We start from the raw sequence: 24,869 nt of genomic DNA, 5'->3' as shown, positions 1-24,869 counted from the left end.
CAAAGAAATGTAAACAATCTTCACCTAAGTGCATAAAATAATTCAATACATTTTACACATATTACTGTATAATCGCTTCAGAGTTTCAAAGTAATTTAAATGTAATTTCCTAAACCTTACCTTATCATGGAATCAAGAGTCAAGACTCTGTTATAAACCCTAATGCTTTGGAGCAAAAAATAATAATAGCCAACATGGCTGGTCGATTTTGAGAGTCTAAGCTGTCCTTGTATTTCAAACCGGCTTGCCGCCAGCCGGCCGCGGTCGATTGGCGCGAGGCAACCGCCAGAGAAAATGAAGCGGGCGGCCCGCCAGCTTTTCGCGGGCGGCATCTCGCAAGAAATGGGAGTGACGAATTCGGCGGCAAACGTTTCATCCCCGCCAGTGGGACGCACCTATAGCCGACAGCTTAGGGTCGGCGGCAAAAAGAAGCCGTGCGGACATTTTTTGCTATCTGGGTAAGTGCTGATGGTGTCAGACCATCAGTGCTCATGGAACGTCTCTCGTCCAATCAGATTCGAGGACCGGTACTAACTGTTGTGTGTGTGTGTGTGTGTGTGTGTGTGTATATATATATATATATATATATATATATATATATATATATATATATATATACGTATATATACATACACAGGTGCATCTCCAAACATTTGAATATTGTGGAAGAGTTGATTATTATGGCTTACAGCTCATGGAAATCAAAAATACAAAATATCTAAATTCTAATTAGAATATTAGAATAAAGAATTTATAATACAGAAATGTCGACCTTCTGAAAAGTATGTTAATGTATGCTCTCAATACTTGGTCAGGGCTCCTTTTGCACTAATTACTGCATCAATGTGGCATGGAGGCAATCGGCCTGTGGCACTGCTGAGATGTTATGGAAGCCCAGGTTGCTTTGATAGTGGCCTTCAGGTCATCTGTATTGTTGGGTCTGGGGTTTCTCATTTTCCTCTTGACAATACCCCATATATTCTCTATGGGGCTCAGGTCAGGCGAGTTGGCTGGCCAATCAAGCACAGTAAAACCATGGTCAGTAAACCAGTTACTAGTAGTTTTGGCACTGTGGGCAGGTACCAAATCCTGCTGAAAAAGGAAATCAGCATCTCCATAATGCTTGTCAGCTGATGGAAGCATTAAGGCTCCTGGTAGATGACTGCATTGACTCTCGAATTTAAAAAAAAACACAGTGGACCAACACCAGCAGATGACATGGCACCCCAAATCATTTGACATTTGAAACTTCATACTGGACTTCAACTTTGATTCTGTGCCTCTCCACTCTTCCTCCAGACTCTGGGACCTTGGTCTCCAAATTAAATGAAAAATTTACTTTCATCTGAAAAGAAAAACTTTGGTCCACTGAGCAATAATTATTTGCAGTAATTCGTGCAAAAGGAGCTCCGACCAAGTGTTGAGTGCATAAATTAACATTCATTTCTGTATTATAAATTCTTTATTCTAATATTCCAATTAGAACTGAGATATTTTGGATTTCCATGAGCTGTAAGTCGTAATCATAAATTTTGCAACAAAAAAAGGCTTGAAATATTTCACTTTATGTGTATTGAATCTAGAATATATGAAAGTTCCACGTTTTGAATTAAATTACAGAAAACCTTTCCACGCTATTCTAATTTTTGGAGATGCACCTGTGTATATATATATATATATATATATATATACATACATACAAAACAGTTAGTTCCGGTCCTCAAATTTATTTGGAGATTTTCCGTGAGCACTGATGGTCTGTGTGTGTATCACTACGCTTGTGTTCGTGCTGTTCTAAACTAAAGTGTAAGAGCAGTGCAGATCTGTTAAGAGCTACGGTTTCTTTTTCTTTTTTTTTCACATTACATATGTTAGCCAGCAAGTGGTGGCAAAAGACTTTTGTGTGTAATATAAGCCAGTAAGGCGACATTAAGTGAATCCGCATTAGCCAGTGTCTATAAAATAGCTCTTCATGAGCTTGTTTAAACTACATCTCTAAAGCTAGGAAATAGCTTTAAACTGCTTTAAACGAACAACTTCAGCATTACGGCTCATCACAGCTGAGAGACACAATAGACTGATTAATTACACAATGGGTGCTGTTTAAAAGGGCGGAGGTCATTGCGGTTTCTATAGTGAATGACTCTTGCGCACCTGCTACCGAGAAATAGGGGGAATACCCCGACAGAGAGAGAGAGTTTTTACGGGCAGCTGTCCATCATATGTGTGTGTTTGTGTCTTTTGGGTTAAGTTTGTCATTAAATATTATTTATATTTTCTAGCCGGTTCTCGCCTCATCCTTTCCCGTAATCCCTTTACACTGGTGCCGAAATCCAGGAAGGAGGAGGGATGCGCCGTAGTAGAGTCCTCGCCACTACCATCCACTCCAACGGAGCAGCCGCAGCCATACGCCGGAGGACGGAGGAGCCCGGCCACCTGGAACTGGAGGAACGGCCACCGACCGCGTGGGGAGGAGGGGCTCCCAATCAACTGCCTCGAGCAGTTATCACTGCTAGGGGCATGGAAGACCCCTACCATCCACCGAGAACGCGGCGGGGTGTTCCGTCCGCCAGGGGCCGGAGGACTGCCTCCGTTCCGCCAGGGGAGGCACGGCTGTCATCCGTTAGAGGGTGGAGGAGTGCCCGAGGACCAAGCTACGGCGTATCGGAGAACCGGCATGTAAGTGTTTTTTTTCTCTCACTCTCTGACTGCCGCTCCGCGTTGGCCTTTTCCCTCTCTTTTAAATTTTACAGTGATTTTTTTTTTTGTTGGAGTACTACACTATTACAGGAAGTACTCCCTATTTTAATCATAATTGTTTCCCTCCCCCTGTCCCCTCCCAGATTCAGGGTGGGGATGACTGGCCGGCAAATGGGACGAAAGAGCACACCCTCCCTTGCTCTCTCACCCTCCCTGAGAGAACAAGGGAGGAATGTGACAGGGCGGGGCCAGGTCATAATTCTACACACCTGGCCCCTTATCAGGCTAATCAAGCCTCCGAGAGGGATAAAGGCCAACTGTGGATGGTGGTGCGACAGAGAGGGAGCGTTTACGGGCAGCTTTCCGTCATATGTGTGTGTTTGTGTCTTTTGGATTAAGTTTGTCATTAAATATTATTTATATTGTCAAGCCGGTTCTCACCTCCTCCTTTCCCGTAATCGCTTTACACACACACACATAAATGCATTAGGTATCATTATCAAGTAACTGACAATATTAATATTTTTTTACATAATTTGTTAATCTTTGTTTATTGCACATTATTAGTTCAGGTAAGTTCATAGTGCATTAACTAATGTTAACTATGGATTTTAAAAATGTAGTAGTATATGTTGAAATATTTAACAAATTCATTATTAACTAAGATTAATAAATGCTTGTTAACTACATTTGTTTACAAATTTTAACAAATGGAACCTTATTAAAGTCTTACCCAAATAGCTTCTAGTGGTTTATTGTGTACTAATACCTTTCTGTTTTCTATCTATGAAGGTTTTGCAGACATGAGTCAGTTGAGGTCCCTGGTTGGTGCTTTGAGAAGCAGTAGCCAATGGATGAGGGGGCATACGGGTTCAGGGAGGCGAGTTTTTGACCCACGACGTAACTGTTCGACCGGGACTGCTGAGCCCTCATTGGCGGCCTGCAGCTCCAGCTATGTCGTGGAGATGTACTACGCTTGGCTGGAGGATCACAAAAATGTTCATGAGGTGCAGTAAACCTCTACTAAAAGCACTCAAACTCTGTATATTCCATTTCTGAGATCTATGATGCACTTGCGTGCAAATCTATAATACATTTCTTAATCTGTCAACTCCCTGTGCTCAAAAAGATACATTAAAAATAGTGCAACATTAAATGTACCACAAAGGAATAGGTCACCCAAAAATGTTATTCTGTCAGTATGTTCTCAATCCTGTATTACTGTCTTTCTTCTGTGGAACACAAAATGAGCTATTTACAGCAGAATGTCAAAGTTGCTCTTTTCCATACAAAGTGAAGGGTGACCAATATCAAGCAAGAATTTTCAGTGATCATTTCAATCACAAAACTATTGTATGACTTCAGAAGAATTGGGATATAGCACACATGTCATATGGACTACTTTTATGATACTTTTATCATACTACTTTGTCTTTTTTCGAACTTGACATCCCCTGGTCCCCATCCACATTCATTGTATTGAAGAGAGCATATTCTGCAACATTCTGCTTAACTTTACCTTTCATTGAGGAAAACGAGTCATACAGCTTGTCATACAGCTTGGTGAAATATCCCTGTAAACCTTTTGTTTTGGAATAATAAGAAAATCTGACATTTTGAAATATCCCCTTTTGCAACAGTCTTGGGATGCATACTTCCGTAATGCCCAAGCCAGCAGTCTAGAGGAAACCGGAGAAAAGCGTCTGTCCACGCTGCTCCAAGGGCGAGGAATGTCCCAGACGCCTGCCATGTCACAAAAGGTGGTGGAGGATCATTTGGCAGTACACACTCTTATCAGATCCTATCAGGTAAAGTGAGTCACTCTGGGTTACACAGGGGATTTCAAAAGCTAAATTAAAATTTATGGGGAAGTTAATTTTTTTCCATTAAAAAATCCACCAAAAAGAACTAAAGAAATCATGTTCACTACCATTGGCACTGGTGTTAAGCAGGCTGCAACAAATCAAAGAGGCATATGTAAAGCCATACATTTTATAGTGTCCCTGTGTAGTTATGCAAATCACGTGATTAATTCTACCCTAATTAGACTTGCTTTTTTCCCTTTTGAAAATGAAAACATCAAAGAGATTGCTTGAATCAAAACAGGTGGTTACATTTTCCCTGCTTCCTCTAATTAATTAGATGAAGTATCGAAGGGATCTATTAAATTCTGTCTTTTGGCAAAGCCAGCATTTTCTTCCCCTTTCCTGTTGCCAGCCTGTTGGGATAGTATGTTCAACTTAGTGTGAATCCTATGAGATTTAGTTAGTCATGTGTCACACTGGTTTTGGTTCTCATACACATTTTTCTCCCTTTAGGTACGTGGCCACCATGTGGCCCGACTGGACCCTCTTGGCATCCTTACTGCTGATCTGGATTCCTTCATTCCCTCAGATTTGATCACGTCCATTGACAAGCTGGGTGAGAAATCAATTTAGCATATTTCCCACTAGTAGAGTACAATGGGGCTAAAGGCCCCCAGGGGTAAAAGGCACCTTTGATTTTATTTTCTCCCACAATACTAAATACCAACAGAAATGACCACAGCACTTCCCTAAACACCTCTTTGTTACTGTACACTTCAAATTTTCCAGATCCTTGAGGTTATCGTATACAGTGTCTAAAGGTTGATTTTGAGGTAATTTGATCTAACATTTAATAACTTTGAAAATGTTGCAAATTCATAAAGCTAGTTAAGAATCCCTGAAATTATTACAATTATTTTGAGACAAGTACTTATATTATTTTTGATTTTCAGTTTTGTTCAAGGTGATTAAATCAAAAGCTTTTCAGTAACTGTCCAATAAGTGAAAAGGATGGTATTTGGGGTAAAAAGCCCCCTCATTACTTGGGGGGGATTAGATTTGTTATGAAGAATGTTCACAGTGGGCTCACACTGGCTGATCCAATCACAACAGAGATTTATTTGTGGAATTTGTAATTTAAATGGACAATATATTTTACACAAAAAGGCATCTTGCCGTTTCAGAAGTATTTGCATAAGTTGACAGTTTTTTGCTCCCTATAAATGTTGCCCCTTTATCTACACAATCAACACATCACTTTAACCCCCCTCTCCACCTTTTTTGTTTTAAATAACTTTTATCGAAACAAACTTTTCTTATTATTTCTTTTCACACAAATAATGTTACTTCAGCAATATTCAATGAAAAAAATTATTACTATTATATTATATATATATATATATATATATATATATATATATATATATATATATATATATATATATATACTTTTTATTATTAGTATTATTATTTTCAATCTTGATGCAAACAGAACAAAAGCACATTTTGCTTAGGGTTGCACTGCCTCACTTAAAAACTGATCTTTGTTGTAATGACACAAATGCTGATGTGGTTCCTTGCGTGGGACTCATCCTAAAGAGTGTTATTTTATTCTGCTTGCCACCCTCTCTTGTGTGTTGCATACTACCATTCAGTACTGCAACTGCTGAGTGAAACGTTTTTCTTTGTATTAACTTTCCTAACGATTGCAATATAAATATATTGTATATTAAAAATATATAGGCTAAAATATGTATATGTTTGTTTTTTATTTTGTTTACACAAACACTCAATCTTTATCTTTGTTGTTGTGTCTAATGTCAGGGCTACCACTCTTTATTTAACAGGGTGCATTAATAGGCAATGTGAGCTATCCGAGTTGTGTAAAATATTATTGGTGACTGACCTTGCCAACCCCAGCCACTGTGTTTATACATCACTGTAGTAACAAGCCTACACTCATCCACTGCATACATCTCCCTTTTCATTATAGAAGGACAATTAGATTGTTGGAGATGACTGAAAAAAAAAACTTTTTGATTGCAAATTGAAGACATAGCATTATTGGACCATTCATCAAATTACAGATTCTGACCCCAGTATAATAAAAAATCTGATTGTTAACCATAAAATATGCTGAATGTATTGAATATTTCAATTCTCTGCACACAAAAAACTGCTGCTGTGCAGTTCCTGTGTGTAATCTTTAAGATCAGTCTTTTCAGTTTTGCTCAGGGCTTCCGAAGATCATTGGAAGTTCCCAACCTCATAATCAGAGTTGATAGCACTTCAAATTATACAATAATCAAAATTATTGTAATGCAAATTGTAATGTAATTATTGTAGCACTGCTTGTAACATCCTTGCATTTGGATTATTTGGTGACTCATAGCACTAGATTAATGGAAATGGAGAGAGAGAGAGAGAGAGAGAGAGAGAGAGAGAGAGAGAGTATGTGTCTGGTTTTAGGTGGTGTAGCTGTGTAAATGGTCAGCCAAACAATTCCTCATTCAGCTATTACAGATTCCCCAGTCTGAGACAGCGACAGGGGCTGGAGGGGAGAGCTATGCCCCAGACAGAATTGCAAGCACAGGTTAATGTTATCTGAGATAAAGGGCCATAAATCTTCCCCTTTGCTCCTGTCGGGTCCTATTGCCTTCAGTGTTGGCAAAATAGAAGGATGTAGGACATATCCTCACAACAGATCGAATGGGAGAAAATAATAGCCATGGAGAAGACCTCTCAAACATGCCTCTTTTCCCTCTGCTCATCATGTCATCAGGTCAGGTTTTGTAATAGCTTTTCCCAATACAGCTAATGAGGGCGTGTATTGGACCAGAAGGCTCTTAATTTCGGGATGATGTATCTTTCCATTTGTTGCCCTCTTTATCTGTATTGTGGCTTTAATTACATTTGCACCTGTCTCCTCTTGTGTATGTTCCTATCTTGAGGAGACCCAGTCTTTCTGATAGACCCCAGAGTTATCTACAGGATGCATTACAAACCACCGTGCCTGCCTGTTTTGTTTTTGTTTTTTTCTCGGCGTTTAGGGGTTTAACTAACCATGAAATTGTAATAATGTAAGTTAGAATTTGCTTATGATGTCCAATGTGGCTTTTCACACATTGTAAATCCTAATATTTATTTTAAAAAGGAATATTTTTAACCTAATGTCTGTGGCAGCGCCTTCAATATTTTAAATATTCTAGCAGAATTTCCATAGCATTTGTTTGTAAGAGAGTGGCATGACAAATGCTAACCAACTTATATTTCCAAAAGACTTTTATTCAGTTGAATTAAATTGAATTCAATCATTCAAAAGAGCTTTGATCAACCAATCTCATTATATTTGCTGTTTGTTTTTATCTGCATGTTTCTCCTCTTTAATCTGTAGGGTCCTATGGCTTGGAAGAATCTGATCTGGATAAAACATTTCAGTTGCCACTAACCACATTCATTGGGGGAAATGAAAGCACACTCCCGCTGAGAGAAATCATTCACAGGCTTGAGGTTTGTAGCGGCTGGATTTCTGTGATATTGTGTGATATTTCTGTGATTAACACCTAGTATTTGAATGGAAGCTCTTCTTCATTCCTCATTAGCTGGCTTTGTGCTTGGGCTGATTCAAATGTGACATTTACTAATTCTAAGCATTCAGCTATTCTGAAAAGATGTAATTTTGGCAAATATGATCACTTAGGCTATATTATGTTGGTATTTTATTATACTTAATTACACATAATGAATGCATTAATGCATAAAATCCCATTAATGAGCATATGCGTACATATGAATGAACTTGCTTTGAATGTTCCAGACATCTTACTGTGGTCATATTGGGGTGGAATTCATGTTTATCAACAATATGGAGCAATGCCAGTGGATCCGGCAGAATTTTGAATCTCCAGGAATCATGACATTTTCTGGCAGAGAGAAGAGAACCCTGCTAGCCAGGCTTGTTCGCTCAACACGGTGAATATCCTGAAAAAGAGTTGTTTTCTTGTCTCTCTCATTTGAAGACTCATTTTGCCGTGCTTCAACTTCATTTTGGCAAGCCATGGATACCAGTACATTTTGGATGAGTGAAGGGAAAATGTTTTTCAAATAGACTTTCTTTTTTGCATTTTAATTTTGTATCCAAGTGGAGACATTTCATGTAATTTAACTCAAAATAATTTTTGTCATTGGACATAAATAATAATATTTGGTTTAAAAAGGAATATGGAGTAGGACATGATAGCTGTATAGGACACATACAGTAGCTAAGAGTTGTGTGAAGAAAAGAAACTCTCAACTGTCACAGAGAGTGCTAAATCGTCAGTGCAGCAGGGAAACTTGCAGCCTCCCTTGATGTGAGCCAGGCAGTGCAGGCAATAAGCTCAGCCAATTTCTAAACTTGTCGTGACCGACTACTCCAGCATGCTTTGGGAAGATGTCCTGTCACTAATCTAAAGGATATTGGAGTAATGGCCTCTTGTTCACTTGATACAGGAAGCCAAGTCAGTACTATTTCTACAGAGTTTTTACAGAGAACACCTGTCTGGGGAGGATGAAGATATGTTGTCCACAACAGGTTGGCTGAAGATTACAGCTGCCAATGGTTTAGACATACCGTAGCTGGGTTATCTTGAGTTTGAGGTTGAAACCATGGGTATTATCCTACCAGAGTGTGGTTTTCTGTAGTCAGAGACTCACAAAACCCTTATGCTTTACCAGCCCTCACCGGCATGGACATCATTAGCAGATGTAGACAACTGGTTTATGCAGACTTTGATACTACCTAGGTGGAGAGTTGGAGCCACAAAGAGGGTTTAATGCTTTGTGGTCATCAGAGTGCCAATCAGTGTTTGAGCTGCTGAAGGAGAAGCTTACTTCTGCTCCTGTTTTAGGATATTCAGCTTCCAATCTTCCTTTCACATTGGAGACTGATACAAGCAGTGAAGGCCTAAGTGCTATCCTATACCAGCATCAGGGTATGAGTGTAGGAGAGTCATAGCTCATGCCAGTAGGAGACTTTGTAAAGCAGAATGGAATGACAGAAATTACAGTAGCATGAAGTTTGAGTTACTGGCCCTCAACTGGGCTATCTCTGAAATGTTGTGGTTATCTGCTGGGTTCCAAGTGTGTGGTCATAACAGATAACAACCCTAACCCCCCCAAATACTTTTTTTTTTATTTCATTTTTACAGCCGTCAGACATAACCCCCCAAAAGTAGTTGTGTGTCCTGTGTGTCCTGTGTGGTTATTTGCAGCCCACCGCATACATTTCAATCAAACCACTTTTTTTGGCCTCCTCCAAAATGCTGCCCTAATTTGGTTAAAACATGCCCACATCACAGTTGCTGTTTATGCACTGGAGTGGTGGTGGCGTAGTGGTTAAAGCATCTGTAGTGGCTGTTAATCAGAAGGTCAGTGGTTCAAACCCCACGGCCACCACCATTGTGTCCTTGAGCAAGGCACTTAACTCCAGGTTGTTCCAGGGGGATTGTCCCTGTAATAAGTGCTCTGTAAGTCGCTTTGGATAAAAGCGTCTGCCAAATGCATAAATGTAAATGTAAATCACCATCTCTCATGAAAATTATTGATTTCCAGTGGCTTTATCACTATAAATTATTAGTGTGAATACAGGAGTAGTTTACCCAAAAATGAAAATTGTGTTATTATTTACTGACTGTTATTACTGTTATTATTATGATTTACTGTCATTCCAAACCCATATGACTTTCTTTTTTTATGGACTAAATCATTGATCACATCCCGTTTCCAGCGCCAAATAATGTAACTATTGCACAGGTTGGATGACAAAGGACTTGGTCTACTCTCACAGTGGTTTTAAGGTGTTATATGATCCTTTTTGAAGGTTGACAGCCCAGTCACTATTAAATTTCATTATATGTCAAAAATCTGTATGAATTTGAAGACTCTTGAAATTTCTCCTTTTGTGTTACACGTAAGAGAGCAAGTCATACAGGTTTGGAGCAACATTGAATTTAAATTAAATATTTTATTTTTAGGTAAACTTTTACTTAAAGTAAATCTAAAAATTTACCATATCTGCTTTCATTTCTAAAAAAAGAAATGCTCTTTGGAAGAATTATGTGAAGCTTGAAATATTGTTTTAGGTTTGAGGACTTTCTTGCTCGCAAATGGTCTTCAGAGAAGCGCTTTGGTTTGGAAGGCTGTGAGGTCCTCATCCCTGCCCTGAAGATGATCATTGATAAGTCCAGTGAAGCTGGTATAGAAAGTGTTATTATGGGCATGCCTCACAGGTAAACCTAGTCCATTCAATTTCACCCTACTCTTATGAGTCCAACCGAGCAATAATAACAGAACCTCTGATTCACACAGGGGTCGCCTTAACGTCTTGGCTAATGTAGTCCGCAAAGAACTGGATCAGATTTTCTGCCAGTTTGATTCCAAACTTGAGGCTGCAGATGAGGTAATATGTATTTTCAACTGATCATAATTTATTTTATTATATCAAATTTAATCCGATATTTCTACTCCTCCTATAATACTTCTGATGTGCATTCGTCATTTTGCTTTACTCCACTCTAGGGTTCTGGAGATGTGAAATATCATTTGGGGATGTACCATGAACGGATCAACAGGGAAACAGATAAGAATATCACACTGTCTCTGATGGCTAACCCCTCTCACCTAGAGGCAGTAGACCCTGTTGTTCAGGGCAAGACCAAGGCAGAGCAGTTCTACAGAGGAGACACTGAAGGGAGAAGGGTATCCTAAATTACATGAATCTTCAGATGATCTTTTAAAGTTGTCATGTTATACATTATTTTTACCACTAATTAAATAAAAACGAAATCCTGATGTCCACTAATAATGTAACAAAAGTCAAATTTTCCACTCTTTCTCTCTGACATTTAGAGTGAAACAGTCGGATTTTCAAGGTGTGCCTTTAAAAAAGTGAATCGTTATTACATAACCCCTTTAAAATGAGCAAAATATAACCATATCCTTTTTTGGTATGAAGGCTCATTTATATTGATTGTTGAATGAATAAAAAAGAAAGAACTGTTTTTAAGCAAGACATTTTCTTTTTTTTTGGCAGAGTATATCACTTGCATTTGTATCTGCCAGGTGATGTCCATTCTCATGCATGGTGAGGCTGCATTTGCGGGTCAGGGAGTCGTCTATGAAACCTTTCACCTCAGCGAACTCCCTTCATATACCACCCATGGCACCATCCACATTGTGGTCAATAATCAGGTTAAAATTTTACATTATCTTTTCCTATTAGAATCGACTTGTTTAAAACCAGAGGACTAATTTCAGCAAGTGGAGATTAGGATGTGTTTGTTCACAAACACTCAAACCCTGACCTTTCAGTATGTTTTAGATTGATGATTGTTATCTTCTGTTACCAGATTGGATTCACTACAGATCCCCGAATGGCACGTTCCTCCCACTACCCAACAGATGTGGCTCGTGTGGTCAATGCACCCATCTTCCATGTCAACGCTGATGATCCAGAGGCTGTGATGTATGTGTGCAGGGTTGCTGTAGAATGGAGGAATACATTCAACAAGGATGTAGTGATAGACTTGGTAAATACTGTAAATACATGTCCTACTTATAACTAGTAATATCACTGAACATTAAGATCAATCATTTAGTAGTCAGGATTGTGGTAGTGGTATATTCCAATACAGAATCACATAGTCCTATCTATTGTTATGAATGTTGAAAAGTACATTATATTGCATTAAATAACAAAATCTTAAGAACACCTTTTAAGCAAAACATATAAGAAGTGTGTTACTGTATGCTTCAGTTTATAAAACATTATTGTTCCCATATTACCATTGTTCCAATTTCCAGTTGGTTAAAAGTAACTGAAAAATGGCTCTATGAAAAAGTAGCTAGCATTATTTGTTTGCAGATGACACTTGGTTTGATATCTAATCTAATGCTATAAATTACACACATTTTAAATGTGAAAAAGTTGGCACTCATTTTCCAAAAATGTTCTTTTTGTGGCTTCTGTATATTGTGTGTATTGATGTTGCTGGTGTATTGTGTAGGTGTGTTACCGGCGGTTTGGGCACAATGAGATGGATGAGCCCATGTTTACTCAACCACTAATGTACAAGCAGATCCACAAACAAGAACATGTGCTGAAGAAGTACGCAGACAAGCTCATCTCTCAGGGAGTGGTGACACTGCAAGAGTTTGAGGTTTGTGTCTCAATCTATGAAAATCGAATCATTGTCTCATCATGTAATATGGAAATGTCCATATGTCTTTAATTTGTAATATGAAACGTCCACCTGGGGTTATTACTCCCACAGTACATCCTAATTGATCTCTTTAACAGAAACTCTTTCCACAGCTGTTGTTTTCCTGGGTTATAAGAAGTGATGTGTTTTCTGTAGAATTTGTATATCGTTTCCTCAAACTTAATGGAGGTTGTGTTCAGATATTCAGCCACTTTCATACATGAAACCTATTAAATTGCAGTAAAATTGCCAGATAATCTTTTTCCGGTAAATGTACCACATTTGTTGGTAACACATGTGAAAGAATTTCATCTTTGTATTTTCAGTATTCAATTTGACAATATTACTTTCCACAACTTAAATAATCGTGATTTTGAGTACTGCACCTAACTAACTAAATGGCTTGGAGTAATTTATCAGCTCCTTATGAAGTTTGCGATTGGCTCAAACTCTTTGACAGCAGACTTCTTATATCAGAGCTGTCCTAACCTCATACGTGTTGAACATGATAATCTTATGCCTTTGTTCACATATAGCATCAGTAGCATTAGTTTTCCTGCAGTGTTGCAGCTTCTTAAAATAGCACATTTCCAGAGCTGATTTCAACAACAGGTCCTGTTGAATGTTGAAAAATGCTGCTAAATGTACATATGTGTGAAAGTGCCTTTTTTCTTTTTTGCTCTGGTGATGACATGTTTCATACTTCACCCATTGACTCAGGATCTGGGCTCAGAGCTACCCACCCCGGCCTCCCTAACCACACTCAGGTTTGAATCACCGTAGAAACCACAATCTTCCAACCAAACCATACCTCCAGTGCAGCTAGCTGACACCTATTCTTGCCCAATGACAGCTTGATTTATTTACAACTGCATCCCTGTCACTCTTCACTCGCTGACAAACCTCTGGGGTTCTTATTCACTCCGAAAGAAATTGGGACTTGAATCTCAACAGCGTAGCACATAGGTGGAATGAATAATTAATTAATAATGTTTCACAAATATGTTATGTGTCTGAGTTTTTGATGAAGATGGTGGATGGAAGTGGGCTATCGCTATGCTATGAACTGTTTTCAGGAGGAAGTTGCTAAATATGACAAGATCTGTGAGGAGGCATACACCAGTTCAAAGGATGAGAAGATCCTACACATCCGCCACTGGCTTGACTCACCATGGCCAGGTAATTAAAGTGATAGTTCACCCAAAAATGAAACCTCTGTCCTTATTTACTTACTCTCATGTTGTTCCATAACCAGTATAATTTTCTGTCTTTGAAAACGTTTTGCCGCAAACATTCTGCTTCACATCTCCTTTTGTAGGTGGCAGCAGGGTCTAAAATTATCAAAAACTAAGCACTAAATGAGTAAAAATAGGCTTTAGTGAGTAATTAAAACATGAGTGATTCAAATCAAAGACACAGAAATATATTGTGACAACTATTACCTCAGTGGAAAATGCACCATTAGAAGTTCATCTAGTATAAAGATTTTTTTTTCTCCTGATTTCCATGTGCCAACACATATGTGGAAAACGTCTAGGTTACGTATGTAACCTCCGTTCCCTGATGGAGGGAACGAGACGTTGTGTCAGAGAAGCGACACTAGGGGTCTCTTTTGAGCGCCGATATTCACCTCTGAACTATGAAAAAAGGCCAATGAGAGTTGGCAACCAGTATTTGCATGTCCCGCCCCCGGACATACGGGTATTTAAGCGGCGTAATTACGGGAGTTCATTCAGGATTTTTCTGAGGAGCCGGAAATGGTCCGGCCACAACAGTGGCGACGTGGCAGGGGAGACACACCGCCTCGTTCCCTCCATCAGGGAACGGAGGTTACATACATAACCTAGACGTTCCCCTTCTGTCGCTCTCTCCACGTTGCGTCAGAGACGTGACACTAGGGGTCCACTTATAAAAGCGCCATGCGCTGAGCCGTGTATGTGAACTGCTGATACAGGAGCGAGCAGGTATTCTTACGTGCAGGACGACCAACTGTATCAGGCTGCACGTACCCTTCCCCAATGCCCCATTTAAGCCATCAGGATTCCTTATCGTTACCCTGGAGGGGGGAACAAGGTGCTGGCCGCCAACTTGGGAACGGGCCAAGCCTGGCCGGGCCTCTTTTCTCTCTATGTTTCTCGCATAGATCAACTTAGGCCGGGGCCCTTACACGCATCGAGGGAAGGGGGTCTTAGCCCTTATTCAGGGCGGAGAAGACCCTGCGGAGGCCACGCCTACCCGAGAGGGGAGGCAAGTTTAAGTGGCAAAACCATCAGAGGCCTGACTTAGGGCCTATGTGGAAAAGTCGGTGCGGTGGTGGATCCAGCCTATAGAGGGGGGAACATACAGCACGGCAACCGAGGCAGCCGTGACTGCCTAAGGGAAGTACGGGAGTCCACTCGCCAGAGGGGACAGAACCGTGGCGTTACACACAGGGGGAGTCCGAAGGAGGCCTTACCTGTGGAGCACCTATACCAGTGCAGGGTAGCTTGCGGTACCCGCAGTGGCTTGGGTCGGCGAGTTCCTCCGCTGAACTGCGACCCACGAGGGCTAGGGAGGAATCAACCAGTGTCCCAAACCTGAGATCTCCTGGGAATGAAGGCGCACTGTTTCCCCTGGTTAGTGGGAAGGGCGCTAGATGTAAGCGATTCACCCGGTCAGATCGTGGGCGTGCCACCGAGTTCTACGGGCTCGGTACCTGAGAGAACACGGGACGATACTGACTCAACTTGGAGATTGTAGAATCTCGCGAAAGCGTTCAGTGTTGCCCAGCCTGCTGCTCTACAAATGTCTGCTAGGGCAGTGCCCCTAGCCAGTGCCCATGAGGATGCAACACTCCTGGTGGAGTGGGCTCGGACCCGCAAAAGGGGGGGCATGGCCTGGGTGTTATAAGCCAGGGAAATGGCGTCGACAACCCAGTGGGCGAGTCTCTGCTTGGAGACAGCATTCCCTTTCTGCTGTCCGCCAAAGCAGACGAAGAGCTGCTCAGAGTGTCTAGTGCTTTGTGTGTGGTCCAGGTAGATACGTAAGGCACGTACTGGACACAGCAGTGAAAGGGCTGGATTTGCCTCCTCCCGGGGCAGCGCTTGCAGGTTCACTACCTGATCCCTGAAGGGTGTGGTAGGAACCTTGGGCACATAGCCCGGTCGCGGTCTTAGGATCACGTACGTGTCTGCCGGACCGAACTCCAGGCAAGCGGCGCTAACAGAGAACGCATGCAGGTCCCCGACCCTCTTGATGGAAGCGAGCGCGATCAGCAGGGCGGTCTTGAGAGAGAGGGCCATGAGTCCAACTGAGTCAAGCGGCTCAAAGGGGGGTCTCTGGAGTCCCATAAGGACGACCGAGAGATCCCAGGAGGGGAACAGGTTAGGCCGGGAGGGAGCTATCCTCCGGGCACCTTTTAGGAACCTGACGATTAAGTCGTGCTTACCAAGAGACTTTCCGTCTACCGTGTTGTGGTGGGCCGCGATAGCGGCGACATACACCTTGAGGGTGGAGGGGGACAGCCTCCTCTCCAGCCTCTCCTGAAGAAACACGAGCACTGACCTAACTGCGCACTTCTGCGGGTCTTCGGCTCGGGAAGAACACCAGTCCACGAACAGATGCCACTTTAGGGCGTAAAGATGCCTGGTAGAGGGGGCTCTGGCTTGATTGATTATATCTACGACGGCAGATGGTAGACCGGCTAGATCTTACGCATCCCGTCCAGGGGCCAGATGTGGAGGTTCCAGAGGTCTGGGTGCGGGTGCCAGAGCGTGCCCCGTCCCTGAGAAAGAAGGTCCTTCCTCAGGGGAATTCTCCAGGGAGGGGCTGTCGTGAGGAGTGTGAGGTCCGAAAACCAAGTCCGGGTAGGCCAGTAGGGGGCTACCAGAGTGACTTGCTCCTCGTCCTCCCTGACCTTGCATAGCACCTGTGCAAGAAGGCTCACTGGGGGAAATGCGTACTTGCGCAGCCCCGTGGGCCAGCTGTGTGCCAGTGCATCTGCCCCGAGGGGAGCCTCTGTCTGGGCATACCAGAGCGGGCAGTGGGAGGTTTCTTGGGAGGCAAACAGGTCTACCTGGGCCTTGCCGAACCGGTCACAAATCAGCTGGACCGACTGGGGGTGGAGTCTCCACTCTCCGCCGGGCAAGCTTTGTCTTGACAGTGCGTCCGCCATCACATTGAGGTTGCTGGGGATGTGAGTGGCACGCAGTGACTCCAGTCGCTGCTGACTCCATAGGAGGAGACGACGGGACGAGTTGTGACATGTGGAGGGAGCGTACTCCGCCTTGGCGGTTTATGTAGCCTACGACCGTGGTGCTGTCTGTCCTGACTAAGATGTGTTTGTGCCGAATTAACGGAAGAAACTTCTGCAGGGCCAGAAAAACAGCCAGCAGCTCTAGCCAGTTGATGTGCCAGTGCAGCGGGCCTCGGTTCCACCGGCCTGCGGCTGCGTGCCCGTTGCACACGGCGCCCCAACCCTATTTGGAGGCGTCGGTCGTGACCAGAACGCGTCGGGACACCTGCTGCAAGGGTACTCCAGCCCTTAGAAAGCAAAGGTCTGTCCAGGGTTTGAAGGTCTGGCGGCAGGCAGAGGTAACTTTTACGTTGTGCGTGCCGCGGTGCCATGCTTGTCTCGGGACTCGAGTCCGGAGCCAGTGCTGAAGTGGTCTCATATGCATCAACCCCAGCAGCGCGGCCGCCGCGGAGGATGCCATATGCCCCAGGAGCTGTTGGAAACGTTTTAGCGGGACCACGGCGCCTGGCTTGAAGGAAGCGAGGCATTTCAGCACTGACTGAGCACGCTCGTTGGAAAGACGTGCTGTCATTGAGACTGAGTCTAACTCCAGACCGAGAAAAGAGATGCTCTGGACCGGGAGAGCTTGCTCTTTTCCCAGTTGACCTGAAGCCCCAAACGGCTGAGGTGCCTGAGCACCTGGTCTCTGTGTGCACATAGTAACTCTCGAGAGTGAGCCAGTATGAGCCAGTCGTCGAGGTAATTGAATATGCGTATGCCGGCTACTCGGAGCGGGGCAAGAGCTGCCTCTGCGACTTTCGTGAAGACGCGAGGGGACAGAGACAGGCCGAAGGGGAGGATTTTGTACTGATACGCCTGACCGTCGAACGCGAACCGTAGGAAGGGTCGATGTCGAGGGCAAATTGAGACGTGGAAGTACGCGTCCTTCAGGTCTACCGCTGCGAACCAATCTAGATGCCGGACGCCAGATAGAATTTGTTTCTGGGTGAGCATTTTGAACGGGAGTTTGGACAAGGTCCGATTGAAAACTCGCAGGTCCAAGATCGGTCGTATGCCGCCGCCTTTCTTGGGTACAACAAAGTAAGGGCTGTAGAAACCCTTCGTTTCGGTTGGAGGGACAGGCTCTATTGCGTCCTTTAATAGAAGGGAGGCGATTTCTTCGCGCAGGGAATGGGCATGTTGGCCGTGTACTGCGGAAAAATGTACGCCCACGAAGGGGGGCGGAGACCTGGCAAACTGAATTGCGTAACGTGGCGTTGGGAGGCAACGTGGCGTCCCGAGGCTCTGGTGCTGAGAATAAACTCAAAGCACTTACCTTGCTCCGCGCACCCGGCAGGGGGCGGGTTCGTGACTGAGGAGGAGGTCTGATGCTGGCGTCCTCTGGACTCGTCTGAACCGGCCGGCCGGGGAACAGTCGTGGGGCTGAAGGCGGGGACACCGCGTCCATGGAGCCGGGACTGTTGAGGCCTGAAAGCAGAGTGCCGTGAGAACGGCATTTGCGGGCCATATGCCCCAGAGACAAAGGAAATAGCTCTTTTATTGAGAATTTCGGTACCGCAGCCCCCGTTAAAGGGTGCGGAAAAAGAAAAAACAAAGGATTCTCCTCCCGGCCCTCCACCGGGGGACGGAGCGGTCTTACCACCTCCAGAGCTAACTTCTTGGACTCTGGGTGCATTGTCTCAGGAGCGCCTGGGAGCCTTCCGGGTCCTCGAGGGGGTCCGTGAGACAGGGGGCGTGCGCTTCCCGCGGTTTGCTCGACGCTGGGGCTGAGAGCTGGGCCCGGGTTGAGGCGGAGCAGGAGCTTGTCTTCTGGCCGCGGGAGGATGCCCTCGGCTAGCAGACGGGGCATGGGCCGTGGCGGCAGGCTTGTGGCGAGGCATGATGTGAGAGATGGCCTCCGTCTGCTTCTTTACCGTGGAGAACTGCTGGGCAAAGTCCTCGACGGTGTCGCCGAAGAGGCCGAACTGGGAGACGGGGCGTTGAGGAAGCGAGTCTTGTCGGCTTCACGCATCTCGACCATGTTCAGCCACAGTTGACGTTCCTGGACCACTAGCGTGGCCATCGCCTGCCCGAGCGCTTGCGCTGTGACCTTCGTCGCTCTCAGGGCGAGGTCGGTCGCTGAGCGCAGTTCCTGCAGCGTGTCGGGATCAGGGCCACCCCGTACATGTTGCGAAGTGCCTTGGCTTGGTGGACCTGCAGGAGAGCCATGGCATGCAGGGCGGAAGCGACGCGTCCGGTGGCGCTGTAGGCCTTCGCTGTCAGCGAGGAGGTTGCTCTACAGGTCCGGGAAGGGAGTACGGGGCGACCTTGCCAGGTGGTAGGGGTACCGGGGCATAGATGGATCGCAACTGCCCTATCTACCTGGGGAATCGCCGCGTACCGTGGCGCGCTCTGCCGTCGAGGGTGGCGAGGGCGGACGAGCCTGTGGCGGTGTGACGAGTGGAGAGGGGTGCTCTCCACGAAGACGTCAGCTCGTCATGCACTTCCGGGAAAACGGAACCGGGGCGAGGCTGTGAGCGGCGCTCAGACCCCAGGAACCAGTCATCCAGCCGTGATGGCTGTGGGGAGGATGGAGGGTTCCAATCCAAGCCCACGCTGTTGGCTGCCCGGGAAAGCATGTCGGACATCTGTGCGTCAGCCTCAGCCTGGGCGTGCAAGCCCGAAGGCGGCAGCCCAGGGGAGTCCTCTGCATCAGATGCCGCGCCCTCCGATGTCACGGCGAGCTCATCGGCTTCCATCGCAAGAGGGTCGGCTGACTGGCTGTGAGGCGAGTCGCCGCCGCCTCGAGCACGGACGGGAATCAACGAGCGTGTTGGGGCGCGGGTGGTCCGAGGGGGCGTATCCGGTGGAGCTGCACCTGCAGCCATCCCCAAATCGCCTCCATTGCCAGCCGCATCGTCCTCTATCCCGTGGGAAGAAGGAGCAATACGGGGGGCGGCTGGAGTGGCTTGCTCACGGTTGTAAGCAAGCCGCGACCGCAACGTTGTCATGCAGTGAGAACATGAACCATCCACAAATGCAGCCTCGGTGTGATCGCTACCCAGACACACGAGACAGCGCCTGTGGCCGTCGGAAGTGGAGAGCACTCTACCGCATCCAGAAACAACACAGGGGCGGAAGGGCATCTTTATAAAGACGCGTCCTTAAAAGGACGTTCAACGCCCCTGTGTTTTGCTCTTTTAGAGGAAATTACTCTTTTAAATAAAATCACTCTTTTAGGGAAAAAACTCGTGAGAGTTTTTAAATCTGCACTGTCGATGCTCTAGGGGCAGGAATGCACAGCCGTGCAAACAGGAGAAAGCCGCTGTTGTGCGCCGTGGAATCCAACAGTTATGCAGCAGAGGGATGACAGGAACTCAGTGTGTAGTATGCAGCAGTTGCAGACACGACCATCGGCTCATTCAATCCTGAATGAACTCCCGTATTTGCGCCGCTTAAATACCCGTATGTCCGGGGGCGGGACATGCAAATACTGGTTGCCAACTCTCATTGGCCTTTTTTCATAGTTCAGAGGTGAATATCGGCGCTCAAGAGAGACCCCTAGTGTCGCTTCTCTGACACAACGTGGAGAGAGCGACAGAAGGGGAACTTCTTGCATTAAGCCACCTAAACAAAAAAAAATCATTTGAAACAAAATCACAATGTGCCAAAATCACATTTTTGTGACAAGTGCAGTTTTATATACACTGAATTTGTTTTTCTTTTTTTTAAGATTTACATATTTTGATTAATAACAAAATTACATAACATTTTGTAATTCCATTTATTTAATTAAAATTACATTAAAATGGAATAATCTTTAAAATAAAAAACCTAAATATTTGAAGTTTTAATATTTTAATTTAGTTACACAATTCAATTTTGTTATTAAATTGAAATGCTTAAATCTTAAGCTTAAGCTTTATTTCTATTCATTTTGTGAAGGTCACATTAAAACTGACTTTTCCCCAGACCATCATCATTTAGTTTTAGAACTTTCCAAATGCCTTTCATTTATAGATTTGACTGTTTTAGCCTTGTCCCAGACTTACAATATTAAACTTTGAAAATCTAGAATTTAAAAATACAAATTATTACAAGTTAAAAAATGTGGCAATCTAAAGAAAGAGTGAAATAAACATAAACAATGTCAACATTTATTGTGTAAAAATTATTTCTATAAATGTTTCAAAAATTACGACTGTCCCAAAGTTTTTTCAAAACTTAGTGTACTTTTTAACAAAGTCAACAATAGTGTCAGTAAACAGCATGCTTGAGATGAAATATGAGACAAGTGATGTTTGAAGAAAACAAATAAACATCAAGATAAATATTGTAAGCAGAATATGTTTATTGGCATCATTTCCAATCAAGCTGTAACTATGCCAAATTTAGCAAAAAAATAAATAAATAAATAAATACCTTTCTGTGTCTAGGATACATCAAATGTTAACTATGAAATTAACCTTAGCAATGCAAAGGAGTCTGCCATTTTATTAAAACAAATTCTACAAATATAATTTCCATCACTGTTAATTCCACCACAGAAAAACACAGTACAGAATTTGAGATGTGGTGGAAATGAAATGGGTGGAAGTGTAAAAAAAAATTTAATGATACTTTACTTTCTAGAAATCCACAGTGCTGAAAGCTGAACATCCATATATTTTTTTATTTAAAAAATAAATACAGAAAATACAATTTCAAAACACAGTTCATTCGTTATTAGAAGGCATGGTGGCAAAAAGTTAATTTTAGACCCTGGATGCCAGGCTCTTGTAATGTGGCTCTACAGCTTTAAGACAGGGTTTTCCCAGAACCGCTTGCGGTCGAATGCTGGTCAAGAAAGTGTGTCACTGTCTGAGCGGGATGCTACCAATCAGTAAAACATTTGTTCATCACACAAGTTTGATGGTCTGAAGTCATTACAGCTCTCGATAAAATATGAAGTGTATTTGCACTCTATTAAGTATCAATAATGATATCCCTGTTTTGTGTTCAAGACTTCTTCACACCAGATGGAGAGCCAAGGAGCATGAGCTGCCCTCCCACTGGACTAAATGAAGAGATGCTTAAGCACATTGGTGAGGTAGCCAGTTCAGTCCCTCTAAAGGATTTCGCCATTCATAGTGGTGAGTTTCAACATCGTGGCAGATGAACATTTATTTCAGAGGTCATTTTATGTCAGACTTTAATAATTTCTAGACAATCCCACATTTAAAAGGATGCTCTTTTTAATTGGGGGTGGTGTAGCCAGGGTGGTTTTGTTTTTTAATATCTGGGCTGGTAGCTAAATGTAAGGTTCAAACTCTGAAAGAGCTGATCCCTGAACTCAGGGGCAAAAATTTCATCAAAATGTTGGGGGGGACAATAAACATAACAATTCTCAAGAGCAATTTTTGAAGGGGACACAATGTTTTTTTGGTTGTTGCCCCGTTTGCATTTGTATTATTTTATTTCTTAAACAATTATTTTAAGAATATATCATTATATTATTTACACTACACATATTTTAATTACATTTTAGGGTGACAACCCTCAGATAGGGTCCTGACCCCCCCACGATTTCCGCCTATGCCTGAACTATTACCTTTTTTTACCCTTGAGAAAGGCACTAATTTACAGGTTGCTCCAGGGGGGCTGTCCCCATTTGGATAGAATCATTGATTAAATGACAAATTAATAATAAATTAGAAATGCTTTTAGGTGCTAAATCAACAAAAAATGAAGCACCATTACACTCCTACAGTAGATTTAATTATTGTTGTGGAGTCCCAAAGGCTCCCGTCAGAATTCTCATACATTCTCATGAATATTAATTAGGTTGCGCTGATACATATTCTAACTCAATCATAAAAAATGTATTGATATCAAGATCAGAGGTCTGTAGTAGAGTATTTGCTCTTCTCTGAGAAGAAAACTGTAACATCAATTTAACATCAAGTTATGATTAGAAATGAAAACGTATAAACAACGTAAACCTTGCATTGGCGTGTACAAACATAAAATAATAATCTGTCAGTATTCCTCTGAGCACACTCTCAATCACTTTCATTAATTTTTATTTGGCCCACAAATTTTGTGCATCAGATGTGACCTGTTTGACATTACCTGAAAAACTTCACATGTTTGAAATAATATCACGTGTTTAAAACTATAACAAATTGGAGTCTAGATCCAGATCCAGCACTCCTAAATATACATCAATTCATCAACTGTAGATAATATGTTAAATACAGTGAGCTTTGACCACTAGGGAAAAAACACTGGAAACGGACATCAAAGTATTGCAGGATGATGGTGGTAATGGTGTGGAACATCAGCAAAGCCCTGACAGATGATACATTTCTGTGATATTGGATTGTCTCATTGCTCTACACGGGTCATAATTTTCTCTCACTGAACAGTGGACACAGGGGAGCTATAGGCCAGAGCGTTTATGGAGTAGCGCTAAGGGACCATCGCACTTAAGGAGCCGACTACAATCTGACAGCCTTAAATTCTGCTAAATCGCCCTAACCACCATAGCCCTCCAGCTAAACTCTTTATTGCTTGCCTCTAGGCACAACTACCACAGAGCATCAAACAAGCCCACCGGAAAAAGCATTTCCCCACCACAGTGCAGTGCTTCAGTCCAGTGGGATAATTTGTAAGAAAAACCAACCAGAACTAATTGAGGAGTTGACTTCATGATTTGCAAGCTCTCAGCAAGCTACTCTGATGACACCCCCCCCCCCCCACCCCAACCCCATAAGCATTGACAGTGGAATGCATCTAAGATCTTTCACACATTATGGTATCACATATTGTAACCTTGAAGCTGAATATTATATCAATGAAGTTAGGTATATTAGGACTGCCATTCGTAGTGTTTCTCAAACTTACCAAAGATTTGCCTGCATTTCTTATTTAAAAAATAAATTAGAATTTGTAACCCCCCTTTCCCAATTTGGACTGCCCAATTCCCACTACTTATTAGGTCCTCATGGTGGTGCGTTTACTCAACTCAATCCGTGTGGTAGAGGACAAGTTTCAGTTGCCTCCACTTCTGAGACAGTCAATCCATGCATCTTATCACGTGGCTTGCTGTGCATGACACCGTGGAGACTCACAGCATTTGGAGGCTTATGCTACTCTCCGTGATCCACGCACAAGCGCCCCATTCAGAGCAAGAACCCCTAATCGTGACCACAAGGAGGTTACCCCATGTGACTCTACCCTCCCTAGCAACCGGGCCAATTTGGTTGCTTAGACGACCTGGCTGGAGTCACTCAGCATGCCCTGGATTCGAACTTGTGACTCCATGGGTGGTAGTTAGTGCCAATACTCGCTGAACTTCCCAGGCGCGAGCCTCATTTCTTATTAAAATGAACATAAGTAATAGCAATCTTGTCTACCTCATCCAGGACCTCTCTATGTATTTCAGAATCAGAATGAGCTTTGTTGCCAAGTGTTCTCACGTACACAAGGAATTTTGTTTTTTTTTTGGTGATAGGAGAAATAAGTGCACACAGAACATTACAGTGAGACGCAGAGTATAAAACATATACGAGTATAAATAGACATACAAATAATAGGACATATAACAGAATGGCATACTGTATGTGCATGTGCAAGTGGTAATGTATGTGCAAGGTAGGTGTATGTAGAGTTATTGAATTAAATCTGAGTGAATTTACATATTTTAGAGGCAGAACATATTTTAGCATCAGCTGAAATATCATTCTCAATACCCAATATTTACTGTACAATCAACTATGAAATAAAGAAGGCTTAAAGCTATAGTTCACCCAGAAATTTTAATTCTCACCCTCAATAAACAAACTCATACAGATTTGGACCAACATGATGTTGAGTAGATTATGGTAGAATATTCCTTTTTGAACTACAGCTTTAAGCCTTTTTTGTTTT

General features: G+C 43.2%; 1 protein-coding gene across 2 annotated transcripts in view; it reads left to right on the top strand.

Moving 5' to 3' along the window:
• LOC127617801 (2-oxoglutarate dehydrogenase-like, mitochondrial) overlaps window positions 1-24,869 on the top strand; it is a 39,785-nt gene that overhangs the window by 3,315 nt on the left and 11,601 nt on the right. Inside the window, exons 1-14 of one of the 2 annotated variants that reach the window (XM_052089886.1) lie at window positions 2,581-2,679; window positions 3,493-3,707; window positions 4,341-4,508; window positions 5,019-5,121; window positions 7,900-8,015; window positions 8,323-8,477; window positions 10,628-10,774; window positions 10,854-10,944; window positions 11,064-11,243; window positions 11,607-11,735; window positions 11,894-12,073; window positions 12,551-12,703; window positions 13,822-13,924; window positions 21,962-22,090. In XM_052089886.1, coding sequence (XP_051945846.1) covers window positions 3,504-3,707; window positions 4,341-4,508; window positions 5,019-5,121; window positions 7,900-8,015; window positions 8,323-8,477; window positions 10,628-10,774; window positions 10,854-10,944; window positions 11,064-11,243; window positions 11,607-11,735; window positions 11,894-12,073; window positions 12,551-12,703; window positions 13,822-13,924; window positions 21,962-22,090 — 1,858 coding nt within the window. In that variant the 5' untranslated portion in view covers window positions 2,581-2,679; window positions 3,493-3,503. Of the gene's footprint in view, window positions 1-2,580; window positions 2,680-3,492; window positions 3,708-4,340; window positions 4,509-5,018; window positions 5,122-7,899; window positions 8,016-8,322; window positions 8,478-10,627; window positions 10,775-10,853; window positions 10,945-11,063; window positions 11,244-11,606; window positions 11,736-11,893; window positions 12,074-12,550; window positions 12,704-13,821; window positions 13,925-21,961; window positions 22,091-24,869 lie in introns of those variants that run through there. The other variant, XM_052089885.1, reaches the window with a different exon arrangement.

Source organism: Xyrauchen texanus, chromosome 24 (assembly GCF_025860055.1).
Source record: "Xyrauchen texanus isolate HMW12.3.18 chromosome 24, RBS_HiC_50CHRs, whole genome shotgun sequence".
Classification (NCBI taxonomy): Eukaryota; Metazoa; Chordata; class Actinopteri; order Cypriniformes; family Catostomidae; genus Xyrauchen; species Xyrauchen texanus.
Note: the sequence above shows the minus strand (reverse complement) of the source record. Positions and strands in the feature narration are given on the sequence as shown.